Raw genomic sequence first — 19,185 nt, forward strand, 5'->3', positions numbered from 1 at the left:
AAACTAGAATGTGAAGTTTTGGCACTTGCCTAATAGGAGAACAAAGAGGATAAGGGAAGACAATGGCTAATAATAACAGCCAAGGAGTTTTCTAGAATTGGTGAAAAACATGAGTCCTCAGATTTTGGATACACAAAGAAAAAATTGTTGTGTATGTTTTGCCCAGGTCTTATGTATGTTTTTGGCATGAGAGTACCAGAAGCAGAAGTCAGTTATTATTTAAAAATGGAACTTTAGGTATTTGAGCAGGAAGCAAAATGGAAAAATCTGGGAGGAAAGTCTTTCTTACCATCCTTCAAAGCACTCAGGCAGTTGTCTGTTCTTCCAACCCTGCACACGTGCATGCATGCATTCATTCATTCATTCATTCATTCATGTATTCATTTGTTTGCTCGTCCAATCATACATCTAGCCCACTGAGGTCCTAATAAGTGCCAAGCACAGTTTTAGGAACTAAAAGCCTAGCAGTGAACAAAGCAGACAAAATCCCTGCTCTCATAAAGCTTCTGATCTACTCTTTGAAACAGACAGCAAATACATATAGAAGACAAATTCAGAAAGCAGGAAGTGCTGTAAGGAAACAACACAGGATAAAACACAGAGCGACAGGGTTGAAGGGCTGCTTTAGTGCTGAGGGAAGCTTCTCAAGGGAGCTAACAACTTGTCAGAGGCCTGAAAATGAGGCAGCAGTCAGCATTTCATGAAGAGGGCCCACAAGAGCAAAGGCCTTACAGCAGGAATGAGCCTGGTTCTGTTTAAGGAAGACAACAAAGGCCAGAATGGCTGGAGCATAGTCTGGGATGCGCATCTGGGAGGGATGCGAGGCCAGGGAGAGGCAGGGACAGTTCAAGTGGGCCCCTCACATTTTAAGAGTATCTTAAATCTGTATGCTTTTAAGCAATGAATGATGGGACTGGGTTGAAATTTGTGGAAGATCCTTCAACTGTTATGGAAAGGCTAGATTCCAGATGGGTAAGGTAGGATCCCAGTTTCAACCCCCATCACGGTGATCCACCAGAGATTACCAAACCAGGGCAGATCACCAAACTAGCAGCCATGAAGATGGGAGAAGCAGACGGACCTGGCACACATCTCCCATGGGCCCAGCCCGATTTGCTGATGGACTACATATTGAGAGAGAGGCACCAGGAGGCAGCAAGGCTAATGCCTTTGTCTGCGGCTCATGCCCCTTAGCTCCCATAGAGACAATGCCTGATGTGGAGGGAACACGGGAAAAGACTAGGTCAGGGAGGCAAAGTGAAGGTCCCTATGAAAAGTTTGGAATATTTATTAAACTGGGTAGATAGGTCAAGAAGGCAGCTGGGTAAACTGCTCTGGAGATCAGTGGTGTGGTCAGGGAGTTAAAAGATGTCATTTGAACTAGAGCTAGGTAAGATCTCCAAGCATGAAGTACTGATAGAGAAGAGGTGGAGGGGAGAGAGGGGCATGGAGAGAGTGTTGGATCAAAGGATCAGTCCCAGAGTGGCTCCTATTTAGAGATGTAATGGAGGAGGCAGACGAATTCTGGAAAAGTGTTGAAAAGGAGTATTAGCCAATGTTTAGAGAAAGAATTCAGTGAGTAAATTTACAGGAAGCAAAGGAAGAAAGTTTTGTCAAAAAGAGAGATGGCTGTGTAGGAAGCTGTGAAAAGGTAAAATAAAATAAGGACAGATAGTGATCATTGTGCAGGGAGGGATGGAAGGTGCTGGGCAGTTTCAGTGCCCAATGGGGGACAGAAGCCTTAGTGGAACTGGCTAACGAGAGACAAGGAAATGGGGAGATGGACACAGGAATTAAAGTCCATTTTTGTTGGAGTTTTCCCCCAAATGTACAGGAATTTAATGGATGATAGTTCTCATTCTGATGGCCAGGACCCCAGTCAGAGGAGAAAAAGAGTGGTGGGAGAAGCGGGTGTGCAAGGAATCAGAGCAGCAGGGAGCAGGTCACCCTTGACCAGAGGGCAGCTGCACCTGCTGTGAGAAGCATCAGCAGAGGCCCCAGCAGCAGGGGACCGGACTGTGGGTTGTGGGCTGCAGTCAAGGGCAGGGATAGGATGCTCCTGTCTGACTGCTGTGTGGGCGGCCATGGTTCCTGTACCTCTGAGGCCAGCCTTGACAGCTGAACACCACTGGACCAGTTTCTCCTTTTCATTTCCCTGTCTGCTCCCCCACTTCAACCCCTGGGTTCAGCTATCCACTTAAACCATGGGTGCCTTTTGTGATTGAATCAGATGAAAATTGCTAAAACTGCAAGTAAGATATCCACAAATCAGGTACTGTTCCAGGCGCTTGAGAACAAAACCTACAGACTTGTGACAGATTGGCTTTGGGAAGAGAGGGAATGGGAAGGGTCATGCCTGCATCAATGAAAAGGTCCTCGTCCTCATGAGCTCACATTCTAGTAGGAGGAGGGATGCACCGCAAGCAATAAATGCAATAGTGAGTAAATTATATTGCAAGTCCGACATGACAGATGCTGTGGAGCAAAAAAGCAGAGCTGGACAAGGAGAGCCAGGGCTCCAGTGGAGCGGGGAAGGGGCACGCTATACCATTAAGGATGGAGGTCAGGGGGGGCCTCCCCTCCCGGGCCTGCAAGGGCAGTGTGCCCCAAGGGGGCAAGGGGAGCAACCTACCAGGCCAGCAGGGCAGAGCCACACAACACACAAGCAAAGGGAAGTGAGGGTGTGAAACCTCGAAGCCTCACAGAGGAAACTGGGGCGGGGGGGGGGGGGGGTGGGGGCAGTGCAGACTGCCTGTAGCCCTGCAGGACATTTTAAGGAAATGAAAGCTCTGTAAATGAAAATTATGGCAGTGTTTTAAGCAGAGGAATGATCAGATCTGTTCACTGAGTTGAGGCCCAGAGGGTGACAAGGGGCCCAGGGGGGTGACAGAGGATTTTGAAGTTTAGGAGTCAGTGTGACACCCAAGTGCCAATGTTCAGGTGCTCTGCACTCCTGGCAGTGTTCCTCAGAGCTGCCAGGGTGACCTTTCTAAATGCAAGGCGACTTTGATCAAATAACTTCCCTGCTTGAGAACTCTAGTGCTTCCCATTGTGGTCAGGCCCATAGTCCTTTAGTGAGAAGCACAGAGGCCTCCCAGTCTGGCCCGGGCCTGTCTGTGCACAGCCAGCCCCCTGTGCCCTCCCTCACTCTCTGTCCTGCTCTCTGGACCCCCGTCCCGAGTATTCACCGCTCCTGGCCTGCAGTCCGGGTCTAGTCTCTTCTGAGAGACCTCCATGCCTCCTCCCTTCCCGGGTCTCTTCCAGGCAGAACGGACCTCTTCCTCTGCACCAGTCTGCACACAGAAATATAATACAAACTGCAAGTCCGAGAGCTAGGCTCTGTAGTGGAATGACCACGGGCTTCAGAATTAGGATTATTAAAAGCCAAGCACTTGTTTGCTGTGCATCACTTTAGGCATGTTAAGATCGGTTTCTTATAAAGGTAGTAACACCTTCTTGATAGAACTGATCAAGATCATTGATCATGATCAAATGAGACGACATGAGCAAATGAAAATCTAGATCCTGGCACACAGTAGATCTTGAAAAAAATATTCCCCTCCGGACCTGAAGCCTCTGTGGGGCAGATAATATGTCTGTTGTATGTATGTTTTAGATGTCCCGTCCCAGGGATGCCTGGGTGGCTCAGCAGTTTGGCACCTGCATTCGACCCAGGGCGTGATCTCAGAGCCCCAGGATCGAGTCCCACGTCGGGCTCCCTGCATGGAACCTGCTTCTCCCTCTGCCTGTGTCTCTGCCTGTGTGTGTGTGTGTGTGTGTGTGTGTGTCTCATAAATAAATAAAATCTTAAAAAAAAAAAAAAAAAAAAAGATGTCCTGTCCCTAGTGGGTCTCTGGCACATTGCATGTGCTTGTTGGATGCTAACCTGGATGACCAGACCCTGTCTTCTCAGAAACATTTGTGCGGCAGCCTGGAAGCACAGCCATTCCCAGGTTAAGACAGTGATTCTAAAGTGGACCGTGGCCACGTGTCAATCCCCGTGCAGCTCACATCAAAGCCGTCACTTCCCCTCAGCAGCAGCAGGGAGCCCTTGCTGTTTGTCTCCTGGGAACATTCATCAGTCCCCCCCACGAATATTTTTCTCATTGCTCTTTAGAACTTCTGTCACTGCGTGCCACCCCTCATTTCCTGCTCAGCTGGTCTCCCACTGCTCAGCCTTGTTTGTTCTGTCTTCCTCCACCATTTTTCACCACACACCATATGGCTCTTCCTCACCCTGAGCTCGGGCTTCACAGCTGTCCACAGGCCTCACCAGGGCAACCCGGGCCCTCTGGGTGGCTCACGGCCCCTCCGCCTAGCAGCCCTGCTCTCAGCCCACTGCGAACCCCACATTGCTCCCCGGAGAACATGGCACCGAGAACCTTCCAGTACAGTCCCTCTGCCAGTTACCTACAGCCTGCCAAGCGTGTGTCGAGCAGGTGGTGATCTTCCAAGCACAATGTGATCATGTGTGTTTAGTCCTAGAATATTGACAGACTTGTAGCACAGACACAGAATAAAACATTTTTACCCATTTTTTCCAACCTCCTGCAGCATCAGATGCGGCGGCTCCCATGCGGAGGATCCAGCACAGACTCTGGAGTCACGGGGACCCACGTTTGTGGCTCAGCTCTGCATCTCCTCGTGGCAACTTACATGCTTCTTAAGTTCTCAAAACCTTAGTGTCACCATTTGTAAGCTGAGATGACAAGGGCCTATTACAGAGTTATTAGTTGATAACATTCGTCTCCAGTATCTCTCAAAGCATAACAAATCAGCCCAAAATTTAGTGGCTTAAGGCAACAACGGTTATTCATTAGCGCTCATGGGTTTTGTGGGTCAGGAATTGGAGAGCGGGCGTGCTGACTTAGAGTCTCTCAAGAGACTGAGGTCAGTTGGCCTGAGCTAGGCTCATTCTGAAGTCTTCTGGATGCACATGTCTGGTACCTGGGCTGGGCAGACACACAGCAGGAGCTGGAGCAGCTGGGGTGCCCTCAGCCTCTCTCTCCATCCATCCCCAGCGGGGTTGTGGCATATGGCTCTCTGGCATGGCTCCTTCAGGGTCACCAAATTTCTTAGGTCAGGGCTCCTGGGGCCCATGTCCTGAGAGAGAGAAACAGGTGCGACTGTGTCACCTTGACTAGCCTGACCCCAAAAATCACACAGCATCAGATCCAGTGCTTTCTATTCCTTATAAGCATGTCACTACTGTCAGCCCATAATGAAGGGGGGATGATTAGACTCCTCCCTCTTTTGAAGGCATGTCAAGAATTTGTTGACACTCTTCCAAAACATGCAGCATACATGATGCCTTGTCTTCTATAAGCAGTGACAACTGCTTTTTTTTTTTAATCTGATGACTTAAAAAATAAAACAGAAGAATGTCTCTGCCCTACCATTCTTGTCTTCCCTCCCACAAACACATCCATCCTGTGAGGAAGTAAAGTACTTGTCAATTTCAGCAAGTGTTAAAAGGAAGAATGAAAAGGAGAAGCAGAAATACAAATTGTTGACATTTATTCATCCCTTGCTCCAATGCCAAGCCCCAGGTGAAGTGCTTTATGTACATTATCTATTTGAACCCTCAGGATAACTCCATTGCTTTCTATCATAAGCCTCTTTTATGGAGAAGTCTAAAATCTACAAATGCTGGCTGAATTGTCCAGGGCTAGGCAGCTGGTAAGGCATGAAGTAGTGGGGCCCAGTTGGACTGACCCCAGAGCCTGTGCATCCAACACTGTGCTCTCTGCCAAGACAATTTCTGGGGTCATCAGTCAAGAGGTGGTTTTTTTATTTATTTATTTTTTTAATTCACAAGAGACACAGAGAGGCAGAGACATAGGCAGAGGGAGAAGCAGGTTTCCTGAGGGGAGTCTGATCCGGGACTCAATCCCAGGACCCCATGATCATGACCTGAGTCGAAGGCAGACACTCAACCACTGAGCCACCCAGGTGCCCCCCAGCTGAGAGTCTTCCTCCCATGGTTGCTGTACTTTGAGAAGTAAGATATCTGAAGGACCAGATGGAATAGAACCTGAGAATTCAAGGAGTTCCTGAACCCAGAAGGAAAGCGGCCAGATTGTTGCTGATGGAGAGAGGGTGGAGGACAGAGAGGCCCCCCACAGACAGCCAGGTAGCAGGGAGGGGGCTGGCCAGAGGGCCTGCAAACAGTCTCCAACACGATTACCTTCTGCCACCGATGTGCCAGCTTAGCTACCTCCCATTCATGCTGTTCAGCACTTCCTCCCAAACTGTCTCTCACAGAGAATAATTCAGGGACTTTCCTATCTTTCCTCCAGAATGTGGAATTTGCCTCTTTTGAGTTGACAGGTGTCCTGAAAATTAACTGGGTAGTTAAACAGGAAGAGGTCACTGAACAGAGATGGAGGGAAGTCCTGCCATCAGATTCAGTCCTCCTGGCCAGGCCATAGGGGAGGTGCAAAGGAGATGGAGCTCAGTTCCTCCCTGGGCCACAGGAGCGTCACCCAACCTTGACCCTAGGCCCAGGCCCTCGAAGTTCTCACACAGTCAAGGTGAGCTGTGTTTTCGCTCTGCTCTTAAGGCCTGAGAAGCACCTCCTGCGGCAGGCTACCCTTACAGACACAGGGTGCCTCATCCAGCAGTTCCTCCCCCAACACTTCCTGAGCTCTGCTGCTGGGCTTCCAGGGCCCTGTCTCCACAGGCTCCTCTCCATTGTGTAAACTCCCTATGGTTCAGCTGCCCTCAGAGCACTTTTTGCTCCCTACTATGGTACAGCCCTTAAGGTATGCCCCATGAAGTCTCTCCAAAGTCAGTCATTCAGCAAATATTTGTGAAGCTCATCCTATGTGCCAGACACAGTTCTAGGTGGATCTGGCAAGTAACAGGACAGGCCAAGTCCCTGGCTGCTCTGAGCTGATATTCTAGAGGTTTTCACAAAAAGAGAGTTTAGAGATTACCACAAAGGAAGCTTTCTGGGTGTGGGGCATACAGAAGGATTCACCCAAAATAGCATCGGTAAATTGCCTTCTCACATGCAGTTGCAACTGCTGCCTGCCAGGGTGGATGACACACACACTGGGAGTTAGGCCCTGTCCCCAGTGTTGAGCAACAGCGTGGGACAGGTCACTTGGGTTCTCGGCTACGATGACTTAACCCTTTCAGGACTCACCTCTGCAGTCTGGGAATTCACCTCCACAGACCTTATCTGAGGCAGGAATGTGGTCTGTGCTGGGTTTCTGTCACCACCACTTGCCTGGGGTTTCCAGGCTGAGGAATAAAGGAAGAGAAAGTTGCTACATCCACTCAAGGCACTTCCTCATGCTTTGACCTCCTCCATGTTTGCAACAATAAAAATAACAATAAACCAGCGAGGCTCTGCGAAGCTCTGCCCACACACCCCCTTCTGGAAGTAGATGTTCTATCCATTGGCATGACGTGGACCACATCGTAAGTGGTCAGGGTGGTATTACTTCACGTCAGAAATGTTCAGGGTGGGGGTAGTTAAATAATGTAACTGTTGAGTAGGTAAAATAGGAGTTTTATGAAAAGAAAAGGATATTTGAGGGAATAGAGTGAAAATTTCACATGAATTTCAAAGTTAAAGATACAGGAAATCAAGTAAATTTCTTCTATTTGGCTGCCAGCTTTAGGCTTTGCCTTGTAATCTGACAGGAGGTTTACTTTTCCTCATCTTGGCCCTGCTTTGGGGGCTAGTTGTAAAAGCTCTGATGTGATACAGACAACGCTCTGTCTTTGATACAGGAAGGGATATGTTGGTGCCAATGAGGCAGCTTCATTCAGCCATGAGCAGGCCAGCCGGAAGTGCCCAGGGACTAAGTATTCTTTCTTGCAGTAAGTGTTTCCAAAGCAGAGAAATTCCAAAGTTGCTTACGTGAGCAGCATAAAAATGTCATCAAGGACCCAGGTTCCTCTTACACTGTTGGTGGGAATGTGAACTGGTGCAGCCACTCTGGAAAACTGTGTGGAGGTTCCTCAAAGAGTTAAAAATAGACCTGCCCTATGACGCAGCAATTGCACTGTTGGGATTTACCCCAAAGATACAGATGCAGTGAAACGCCGGGACACCTGCACCCCGATGTTTATAGCAGCAATGGCCACAATAGTCAAACTGTGGAAGGGGCCTCAGTGTCCATCGAAAGATGAGTGGATAAAGAAGATGTGGTTTATGTATACAATGGACTATTACTCAGCCTTTAGAAATGACAAATACCCACCATTTGCTTCGACGTGGATGGAACTGGAGGGTATTATGCTGAGTGAAGTAAGTCAATCGGAGAAGGACAAACATTATATGTTCTCATTCATTTAGGGAATATAAATAATAGTGAAAGGGAATAGAAGGGAAGGGAGAAGAAATGTGTGGGAAATATCAGAAAGGGAGACAGAACATAAAGACTCCTAACTCTGGGAAACGAACTAGGGGTGGTGGAACTAGGGGAGGAGGGCGGGGGGTGGAGGTGAATGGGTGACGGGCACTGAGGGGGGCACTTGACGGGATGAGCACTGGGTGTTATTCTGTATGTTGGTAAATTGAACACCAATGAAAAATAAATTTATTTTAAAAAAAAAAAGGAACCAGGTTCTTGGGACACCTGGGTGGCTCAGCAGTTGAGTGTCTGCCTTTGGCTCAGGGCGTGATCCTGGAGTCCCGGGATCGAGTCCCACATCGGGCTCCCTGCTTGGAGCCTGCTTCTCCCTCTGCCTGTGTCTCTGCCTCTCTCTCTCTGTGACTCTCATGAATAAACAAATAAAATCTTTAAAAAAAAAAAAAAAAAAGGACCCAGGTTCTTTCCATGTTCTCTCTCTACCATCCTCAGCGTGTAGTAGGCACTTGGTCTCAAGCTATCCGGATGGCTGCTATCGTTGCAAGCATTGTATACTTGCACAAGGTCATGGGGAGGCTGAAGACAATGCCTACCTTGTATCTCTTTTAAAGAAGACAAACTTTCCTGGTCAGTTCCCCTACTCTAGCAGATGTGCCCTCACATTGGACAGAAGTGCAGCGCAGAACTGCAGGCGAAAGGAGAAGATGCACTATGATTAGATTTTCCCACTCCCTGGGATGAGGTAGGGCCTGTCTCTCCTTGAGAGGATGGTGACCAATACCCTGATCTAGTCTGTTCTGTCTGCCAGGCAGAGTGTGGCTAATGGGAGGCAAGCAGCACAGTGAGTAACTCAGCACTTCCACCTTCCCTCATCCACCAGCATGGATAGCCCTGTGGGAAAAGTGAGATGATTAATTGGGGAAAAATAAATGTCAAGTGGCTTTCTGTTTCCCAGATGAGAGAGTTTCATTACATTCTGTTTTCAATCATGCAATTTATGCCACACTTCATCAGGCAAGTCCATCAGACAGATGGCTTTCCAAACTTGAAAAGTTTTGTCAACTTGGAAAAAAGGAACGAGCCAAGGTCAGCTGAAGCCTGACCTTTTCCACCAAGCAGGTTATGGATGTGTCTATCTATTGAGGGCCTATGTCACACATATGTCCCCCAGAGTGACTTGGAAGTGCAGGCAGAAGCACAGTGCATGAAAGCTGGATCTTATTGCTCATCCACTCTCCTGGATGGTATACAACTCATTGCACAGAGAAGCAAATATAAGAGCAGACAGAGAAGGGGCTTTACCAAGGTCAGAGAGTGAGTGGCTGAGGCAAGATGGCAGCCTCCCTGGATGTTGTCCACCTGTTTGCACAAAGACTCTTAGCTGCAGCTCAGGCCCACCTGACCAAGGAGCTATCTCACAATTCAATAAATACCTACAAATAACTAGAGTCCCACAGATGCCACAGACCACAAGAATTGAAGAACAAGAAGGGGTGTTGAGAAGGATGAAATGGTAGTTACTTTCCTGAAGCACCAACATTCCTCAAAACATGCAGAAAGTGAGCATACTTCACCTTGGAGTTGAGTAAATCTGGAGCTACTTCATCTTCTGTAGCTTAGATGGATAAGTTGCAGGACGCTAGAGGAAGAAGTGAAAAGAGCATTTAGCAATTCAATTAAAAATAGATATGATGCTAGACTGTAACAGATGAATGTGGGTTTAAACTACATAAAGAGAAAAGGCCTTTGTTCCTGGTTCCCATTCTCCACTGATACAGATAGGGCTGCCTGAATAACTCACAGGCTCCAAGAACATGGCTTTGGAGGTTCTCTCCTTCATCGTGTCAAACATGTGCACCTAGGATCACAACTTCAACTCCATGTTGACAACCAAATCCTGAGTTTTCTACTTCATGACTAGAAGGGAGAGGTACTAGTTATCCCACTTCTCTTAGAAGCAAAGGGCCCTAGCTGCTGTGGGTGGAATAAAATAAATAAAATAGAACCCACCAGAAAGAATCTCAAGTGTCCCATTAACACATATTTCTCTTCAATCTGATTTTCACTAGAATGAGCACTGGAATGGTTGGCATTGTAGGTAACATAAGAACCTGGAAGTAAGTTCTGAGCCCTTTGACTGAGACTGCACCAGAGTGGGAAGCCTAAGGGATACATGTCACACTGCTTGGGATGGCCACAGATCTGCTATGAGATTAGAGAAGATCCCTAATGTAAACCAACAAAAGCACCCTGTTCTAGCTGGTGTTTTCAACATGCCACAATGTGAATGGTTGGAAACACAGCAACTCAACACTTTGACCGAAAACCTGAACTCCAGGAAGAATGAAGCAGTCCGAGAGTGCTGACTAAGAGAGCATTTGAGGTAATCAACCTGTCTTGTGTAATAGCTATGCTAACCCCTAAGAATTTAAGGCCTGTGTCAGAGACAATGCCCTGGCACATAACAACCCTACCAGCACATGCTGTGGAATGAAGCACTGAATCATAGGTGAGGAAAGCAGGGCCTTCTCCCCATCTATCAATCCTACTTCTAAATTTCAATATTACCCACTGATACCCACTGTATCCTGGAACAAACCACTGGATTTTTTTTTAACTAAAGGCAAGGCTAAAGCCTCAAGGGCCTCTAAGAGGACAGTTGGGATCTTTCTGATGGGCTCTGTTTTATTGGACAAAATGGCACTCCACCAGGAGGGGTTAAGGCCCCTTGCTCCCAGAAGTGGGATCAACCTGTCAGAGTGAGGCTGGAATTCATTAGGTCCAAGCTGCTCATTTGAACAGAATAAGATGGAATGTCTTTCTCAAGGTGACAGGCTCAGATTCTGAACTCTAATGTGCCAGCCTATGACCCCACAGACATGTAAGCCTGAGCACCTAAGTTTCATCTACATGAGCTTTGTGCCACCTTGTTCCTCTTCCATGTCTGGTGTTGGAAAAAGGGCAGTATGACATTGGGGAAGGGCCTCCACCCCTATAAGAAAACCGGAAGTTTGGGAAATGGCCATGGCAGCCAAGGTTCCCAATGCGTGCACAAGTGTAACAGTGATAAAAGCATAGAGTGGGCAAGGACAGGGCATCCCGGTTGGCTGCTCTACTCCAGGGGTCTGGAATAAGCCCATGAGAGGAATAACAGCATGCGAGGAGAATTTCCATATTCTTGCTCACCTGTTTCTTGGCCAAGTCTCACAATGATTCACAAACTATTCCTCCATGTCCTCCTCTCTGGGTCAGTTTGAACTCTGCGTGATATGAAAGCCAGTAGGGAGGTTATACGCACTGTGGCTGATTGTTCCAATGTGCCCTTTCTGCCATCTGTACTATCCTATTTCTTAGTCCTTGAGAACAGGGACCACTTAAGATGCTTTTGCAGCCACCACAGCATCTTTCATAGCACCAGGCATAGAGTAAATGCTCAATAAATATGTATTTATTTTGACCCTGTGTCAGGCTGACTGATCCACTATAGGCAGTTCAGTGGAAGATGAATCATATCTGAAGATTTCACAATTACTCCAATCAGACCTTCCTTCTGAAACATTCTTTCTCCAAATTCTCCTTTGAAGGCCATTTGATTATATTAATAGTGCTATTTCTGAAATTGTAACTCCCACTCTTGACACAGCATAATTTGTAGCAGACACTGTTCTTTCAAAAGCTCAGAGGTTTCAGAGGAAACCAAATACTCCTCCCTTCTTGCTTTCCACTCACACATTCTTCCCTTCACTCGAGAAGTGATGGTACATAGTTTCTGAGACGAAGAGGAGGAGTTGTCATTACATGTTGCCTTCCTGTGACTTCTCACTGCACTTGGAATAAAATCCAAAATCCTTCCCACGCTCCTGCCCACTTCTCCGATCTCACTTCCTGATTCTCTCCTTCCCTCCCATATTCCACCACAGGACTTATCTTAATTAATTTCTCAAACACACAGGGTTCTTCTTAGAAGTCTTTCCTGCCAGAAGGTTTTTCCAGGACTGATTCTGCAACCCTCAGGTCTTGCTTTCAATGTGACCTCCGTCCTTGATCACAAAAATACAGTAGGTTTGCCCCTCACCCTTTGTCTCTTTTGCACTTATGCTTTATCCTTGAAGCACTTATTTGGATTCGTAATTGAATTTTTTTTTGCCTCAGTAGCCTGGAAGCCCCTGAGAACACAGGCCACATTAATTTTGTTTCTTCCTGTAATGCCTGCACAGAGCTTAACTCAAGAGAGGGCTTTCATTAACACCTGTTGAACGAATGAATAGATGAATGAATGCTTTAAGAGAAATCTATCCCTTGCTCTCTGGCTCTCCTCCCTGTTTTCCCATCTCAGATCCCTCCTGGAGGCTAAGAAGCATTTTCTTCTAATCCAAGGACTCTAAAACCTCTAGGGTAGAGATAAATTAGGCTGGTGTGGGGAGGGAGTTCATTGGTTCCTATCAGCAGAATAAGGTATGAAATGTACCACAAATGAAGAAAAATGTACCGAATCAGGTCAGAAGTTATGGCGAATTCAAGAGCCCAGCTCCTGGGGCAGAAATATGTCCTTACAGTCTAAAGAAGGTATTCATTTTAGAGCTGCTGATGTCTTAGAATGTGGCAGATTGTAACCCCTATCAAATGTAGGTCATATGCCTCTGAAAGGAAAAACTGTTTCCTTCTGCTCTACTCACTTCTTTACTCCAAATGTATGGGATTTTTTCACCCACCAAGCAATTCTCCAATAGCACCCTGGTGTTCTGCAATTTAACTCAACTCTGACACCGTTTGCCTAGAGATAGCATCAGATCCCACAGGCAAAGGGCTCAGTCCCACAGGATCACTCCCACCTCAGATGCCAGTCCCAGGTCCCAGGTCATCACCTGTACTCTTACAGGCCAGCTATAAATAAGAGATTCCCATTATCTTCAACCCCAAGTTTGATCATTTGTTAGAAAGGCTGACAGAGCTAAAACAATAATAACGACAAAACACAGTTTACTATGACTTGTTACAAAGGATATTGAAAGACAAATGACCAGCCGTATGAAGAGTACATAGGGCAAGGTCCAGAAGGGTCCCTAGCACAGGAGCTTCTGTCCTCTTGGAGTCTGGGCTATGCCACCCTCCTGGCCTATGGATGCATCCTTCTTCACCAGCCTGGAAGCTCTCTGAATCCTATACTTAGGGAGTTTTCTGGAGGCTTCATTACATAGACAAGATTGATTAAATCATTGGCCATGGTGATTGATTCAACCTCTAGCCACTTTCCTCTCTGCACAGGAGGGGGTGTTGAAAGTTCCATCTCTCTAATCACATGGTTGGTTCTCCAGACAACCAGCTCCCACTGTGTGGCTATCTAGGGGCTTACTAAAACTCACCTCATTAACAAACTCAGATGTGGTTAAAAGGGGTTGTCATGACCAACGGAAGGGTCTTTCCACCTTAATTTCTCCTACACTTAGGAAATTCCAAAGGTTTTAGGAGCTCTGTGCCAGAAAAAGGGACAAAGACCAAATATATATTTCTTATTTTAAATCACAATATCACAGAAACTCCAAGACCAATACAGGGTTGTGTCATTTTTAAAAGATGATTAGCATCTAGCAGAAGGGTTCTGAGCGCCTTAAGAGAGGATGATGTAGACCAGAAACTGCCTTCTCCACATTCCTTGGTCTACCTGCAGGTCTCTGGGAGGCTTAGCCCAAAATAAGAAGCTAGGCAACCCTCTTGGTGTTCATTGGCTATTGTTATGGCCTTAATTAGATTACATAAAAAGGGAGATTTACCTCTGCTTCCAATTTAATTTTCCATGGGATTCGAATTCCAGGTGTTCTGGACCCAAATGTCCTCAATAGACCTCAGGTCAGCTCAGCTCAGCTCAGTACATGTGGACAGAAGAAAGCTGGCTGCTCACCACAGTTTTGTTTTTATTTTTTCCCCTGAGTGCTCTGTATTCAATAGTGTCAGGCACGACTGTCTGCTGCAACATCACTGGGCCTCTGTGGTTCCCAGCAGTGCTGGCAGGATGTGCAGGCAACTTAACCTACTTGTTTGCCTCACAGTTGGCTAGCATTTCATTTGTTACTGTACTTACCTTCTCTGCCTCAAGAGTCTAGTTTTTCCATATGTAGATTTATTACAGTTAAGATTGGTAAATAGTTAGATTCTTCATTAATCTCTTACCTCTCATACTAACCCTATGATCTTGGAAAAGTCAGCCTTTGGATAGCTCAGTCTCCTCATCTGTAAAATGAGGAAATGAGGATCTAACTCATAGAGGTAACTAATAAGTGAGCTATTATATGAAGAGCACACAGAGATGTTTAACAATAATTGGTGCTCCATAGATGTTGATATGACTAATATTGCTGTATCGTTATTTTCAAGTTAGCTTCTGGAAGAGTGGGAATTAACCTCATTCCTTCGTCCCAGGGGCCTGATTCAGTTCAACTTCATTGTTGAACAATGAAGTGTTCAACAAACATATGATGAATTGAGCTCCCCTAGCACGTATTGTCTGCACTATTCAAATGCTGCTTGTCACCTAGTTGCTTGCTCTGATTCTCAGTGTGCAAATCATCTAGCCCCAACTGAGCTGCTGTTTCCTGCAAGTATAGGATATCTCATTTACCTTTGTATGCCTCACACCATCTGGTTCACATTAGGTGCTTGATAACTCTTCACAGACTTAAACTCCTATATTTCTTAATCCTGATAACAAGGAAATCATACGGGATATGTGTAGGAGCACCTGGCATGCAGTGATGCCATAATTTAGAAGTGGGAGTATATCAAACCATCAGAGTAAGATTGGGGCTGACAGGCAAGAAGGGACTCAAGATATCTACCTAAAGGCAGGCCTATATATTAGGCTGTATGCTCCTCATGGGCAAGGACCATATTTCCCTCTTTCTCAAGCACCTCACATGGCGCCTGACATGTACCATGTTCTCAATGTCAATTAAATGGTGAATTTATTCACATTTGAAGCTCTAACATAGGAAGCTCCTATTGCTTCATAGTGTTCAGTATATGTTTATTAGCATGCCCTGTGCCTACATACAGAGCTCCTGCCCTACTCTATCCCTACTACCACATATTCTCCATCCTTGGCTAGATCCTCACCTCAGTTTTGACTTGGCAAGATGAGAGTCACACTTTGAAATTATGTTTGTGCAAAAATAGCCACAAACAGTTAACACTTTGCTGGAATCTCTTCTTGGTGTGTAGAAGAAAGGCATCAACAAAGATTTGTGCCTCCTGTTAGATGTGAGAAAACCTTTCTTTGCTACTCCTTGAAAGTATACTCTTTTTGAACCAAGTTAACCTCAGGAAAACCACTAGTTTTCCTACTAATACTAAGTCTTTGAAGAGTACTAGCAGAGAAGACTCCCTAAGAGGCAGGCCTGCCAGAACTACCAATCAAACATGGCTGCTTCCTTTCCCAACATATGTTAGAGAAGAAGGAGCTTTTTGTTTTGACTTCTCCAACCAACATCAACCTCCCCTTTCCAAACAAAGTCTATGTAAGATGCTCTGGACGCAATGGATAGAAGATCTAGCTACCAGGGGCCTAAACAATAAGGATGTTTATTACTTTGTATCATATAAAGCTTGGAGGTAGGACAGTTTCAGAGTGGGTTAATTCACTGACATAGAAATAACATGGAACTAGTTTAGCTATTCTTCAGCTTTCTCCCACAGTCCCAACACCTGCTGTAGGTCAGGCCTCATGTGCTGTAAACAATCTTCAGAAAGATAAAAAGAGAATATCCCCATCTTATGCCCCTCCATCAGATGTCCCCCATGTCTCATTGACCAGAATTAGCACAATCCACCCAGGCTTCAACAATCCCTAGGTAAGGCAAGGCCACCATTGTTGGCCTAGACCAATGAAGATTCACCCTCTGAGGCTGGTGAGTCCAAGTTCCCCTAAAGGACATAACCCCTATGAGAAGGGCAATCAAGTTAGGATTTTGATAGCAAGGTAGAAAGAGGGAAATAGCTCCCTGATAGGCAACCAACAGTGTCTGCAACAGAAAAATTGTCCCATTGATCTTCTAAGGAGAGAATGAGTAAAATTATTATCAGCTTTATTCTTGGGGAAATCCAACTATTTTAAGATAAAGATATTGCTTACTCAGAGCTACAATCTGATTAAAAAGAAAAGGCCTTTCAAAAGCATTAACTCAGAACCATCATTATCCATGAGGGCTGAAACAATAGCAAAACTCCGCCAAAATCTTCTAGTATGCAAAATATTAAAGTAGGCTCACCAGTGCAAAGAAAACAAAATCTTCTTGTAGCGCTGAGTCACCTGACTTGACAGCACACACTTCCTGATTCCAGATAAATGTCAAGACTGGCATGAGGATATGTGGCCCCAATTTCAGTCTGTTACAAAACTAACCAATGTCTCTCACTGGAGAATACAATACTCTTTTTATAAGCAAGAAATACAATTCGCAACTTTACTGGAGACCCTGTTGGGGGCTTTATAAAGGTTCTTTTGGAAAAGCTTGAAATCTTTTAATCCTTATTTTAAAAAATAGTACTTTTTCAAAAAGAGATAGGTTAAGCAACTATTTTATCCTAAAGACATGCCTAAGTTTTCATTCCTAAGATTTGTATTAAGCATAAAATGTGATGGTCAAATTTCTGCTTCATGGATCATTCATTATTCATTCACTTAACTTCAGGTTGGCTGGTCCCTCTCCTGTTCATACTCCCTTGAATCTGGCAGGATCCTGGTGCTGACAGCTCAGGTTTCCATCTTGGTATTCTCAGAAAGGCTAAAAGGGAGCAAAGGGCACAGCGTCTGGGAGCCTTTTCTGAGTTCTCTACCTCCTCCCTCTCTTGGAAGTCCTCCCCATTGAGTCTTGCCTGTCCCCACAGCAGGCCTTCCTCCAGCTGCTGGACCTTCCACCCATGACAAATGCCAACCAACGCTCGGATTCCTCAGCAATGAACAACCTGTACTATCCATTTATGAAATCTCTTCCTTCTCTGACGCTGTTCCTCTCCACAGAGCGCTTGGTGTATTTTGGGCTTAGGCCACAGAAGCAAATTTCCTCTGGAAGAGTTTGCAAAAGAAATGAGCCATGGAGCTGCAAAATTAAGTCACACAGAAAACTTCCCTGAGAAAGTGGGGTAGCCAGTTAACTAAAGGGTAGTCACCTCTGCTGTGCCTTGTGTAAGAGAATGAGTTGGTTAGAAGCAGAGTGACAAGGCAAGTAAAATTTCAGTAGGACTGAGTTTCAAACGTTCCTGCCAGACAGGATTATATGTCCTCAGGCAAGTGTCCCTCTCCTGTGGCCCATGGTATCAGCTGTGTGTGGCTTTTTTTTCAGGAAGAGAAGTGGAAATACCAACCCACAGTTAGGAATTGAGATTAGGATGAGAGAAAAGAGGATGTATCATACAGTGTCTAAAAACTAAGCAGACTACCAAGGTCAAAATTCTTGCTCCACTACTTACTAACTACATGGCTTGAATTCATTACTATATCTAAGCCACCAGTCACTTAACTGCAGATTCGGAATAATAGTAGCTACCTCACCAAACTGGTTGGGTGAAATTAAACAAGATAAGGTAGTAAAACTAGCAGAATATCAGATATTTAATGACAGCAACACAACAACAATAATGTGGGTGGTTATTAATAAAATGGAGAGACCAGCTAAAGAATACAAAGTTGTGAGAGCTATAACACAAGATTTAGCCCTGGATTTCTATATGGTAGAGGGGGAAGTAGAGATAATGGTGAGGAAGCTGAGGGCCAGGTCAGAAGTCCCTCTTCACGGTGGAGGCATGTTGGGTGGAGCCAGCATTGGACAAGATCCAGAGACGGAGTGGATTGTGGTGGAGAAACAACTCCATAGTACTGGAGTTTCCCCTCTTATTTAGCTGAGCTAGGTTCATTAATAGAAGTGAGCTAATGTGTTTCCCCCTAGAAGTAGTCAAGTTACTTCATCTCAGAAGCAATGTTCCCCAGGAACTGTTACACTTGGAATTACAACAACAAAACCACCTCAGACACACCCAGGGCAGCAGCCCAAGGCACACAGCTCTGCTGCAGTGGAAGAGCTTCCCATCATGAAAATTAGGTTGAAAAGTAGGAGCCCCTCTGAGTTAGGTCAACAACCCAGAGTCACAGAGCTCTTCCAGCTAAGAGAGACCCTTCACAAAGATGCTTGCTGGCCAGCCCAGCATCAGTGGTGTGGTTGGTGCTCTTCACACTGAAAAGCTGGACTTCACAAGGGGGTTCTACTCTTATCTTAGGGAGAAGAGTGCTAGTGCTAGGAAAGTCAGGGGTATTTTTCCTCCATTAACAAAACATTCACATAGGCCTTAGTGTCTATAAAAGTTAGCCATTAGTGAAGAGATGGTTATTCCAGAAAAGGTTATAACGAAATCATTTTCTATTAGAAATATTCAAAAACAAATTTTTAAAGATTTATTTATTTTAGAGAGAGAGAGTAGGAGTGAGGGGAGGAGCAGAGGTAGAGAATCTCCAAGCAGGCTCCCTGCTGAGTGGAGCTGACACAGGGTTTTACCCCATAGCCCCAAGACCATGACCAGAGCTGAAACCAAGAGTCAGATGATGCCCAACTGACCTAGCTACCCAGGCACCACAAGAAATATTCAAATTTGAACCTAATTGTAAATTTTACATAAAAACATTTTCTAGGTGGATTAAGGATTTTATGTTTATAGAAAGAAAAAGGAGAAGCAGCAGCAGTAGCATGAACAAGCTAGAAGAAAAGGTAAGTGTGCTTTTAACTTATCTTGGGGTAGAGTGGCAATATTAAAATATGGCCACAGACAATACAATACCTCTCCCATGAAGCCCACTTGAATCTGAGCAGGCTTG

General features: G+C 45.6%; 1 protein-coding gene across 7 annotated transcripts in view; it reads right to left on the reverse strand.

Annotated features, from left to right (window-relative positions):
• Positions 1-19,185, reverse strand: part of LOC144316098 (uncharacterized) — a 61,626-nt gene that overhangs the window by 10,806 nt on the left and 31,635 nt on the right. For 6 of the 7 annotated variants that reach the window (XR_013381901.1, XR_013381900.1, XR_013381899.1 and 3 more), the window contains 2 exons: positions 9,902-9,966; positions 4,532-5,103 (listed from right to left, as the gene is read on the reverse strand). Coding sequence is in view for 2 of the 7 variants with exons in the window: in XM_077901574.1 (XP_077757700.1) it covers positions 9,944-9,966 (23 nt within the window). In the remaining 5 variants the exon portion in view is untranslated. Of the gene's footprint in view, positions 1-4,531; positions 5,104-9,901; positions 9,967-11,513; positions 11,590-19,185 lie in introns of those variants that run through there. The other variant, XR_013381903.1, reaches the window with a different exon arrangement.

This window comes from Canis aureus, chromosome 6 (assembly GCF_053574225.1).
Source record: "Canis aureus isolate CA01 chromosome 6, VMU_Caureus_v.1.0, whole genome shotgun sequence".
Taxonomy (NCBI): domain Eukaryota; kingdom Metazoa; phylum Chordata; class Mammalia; order Carnivora; family Canidae; genus Canis; species Canis aureus.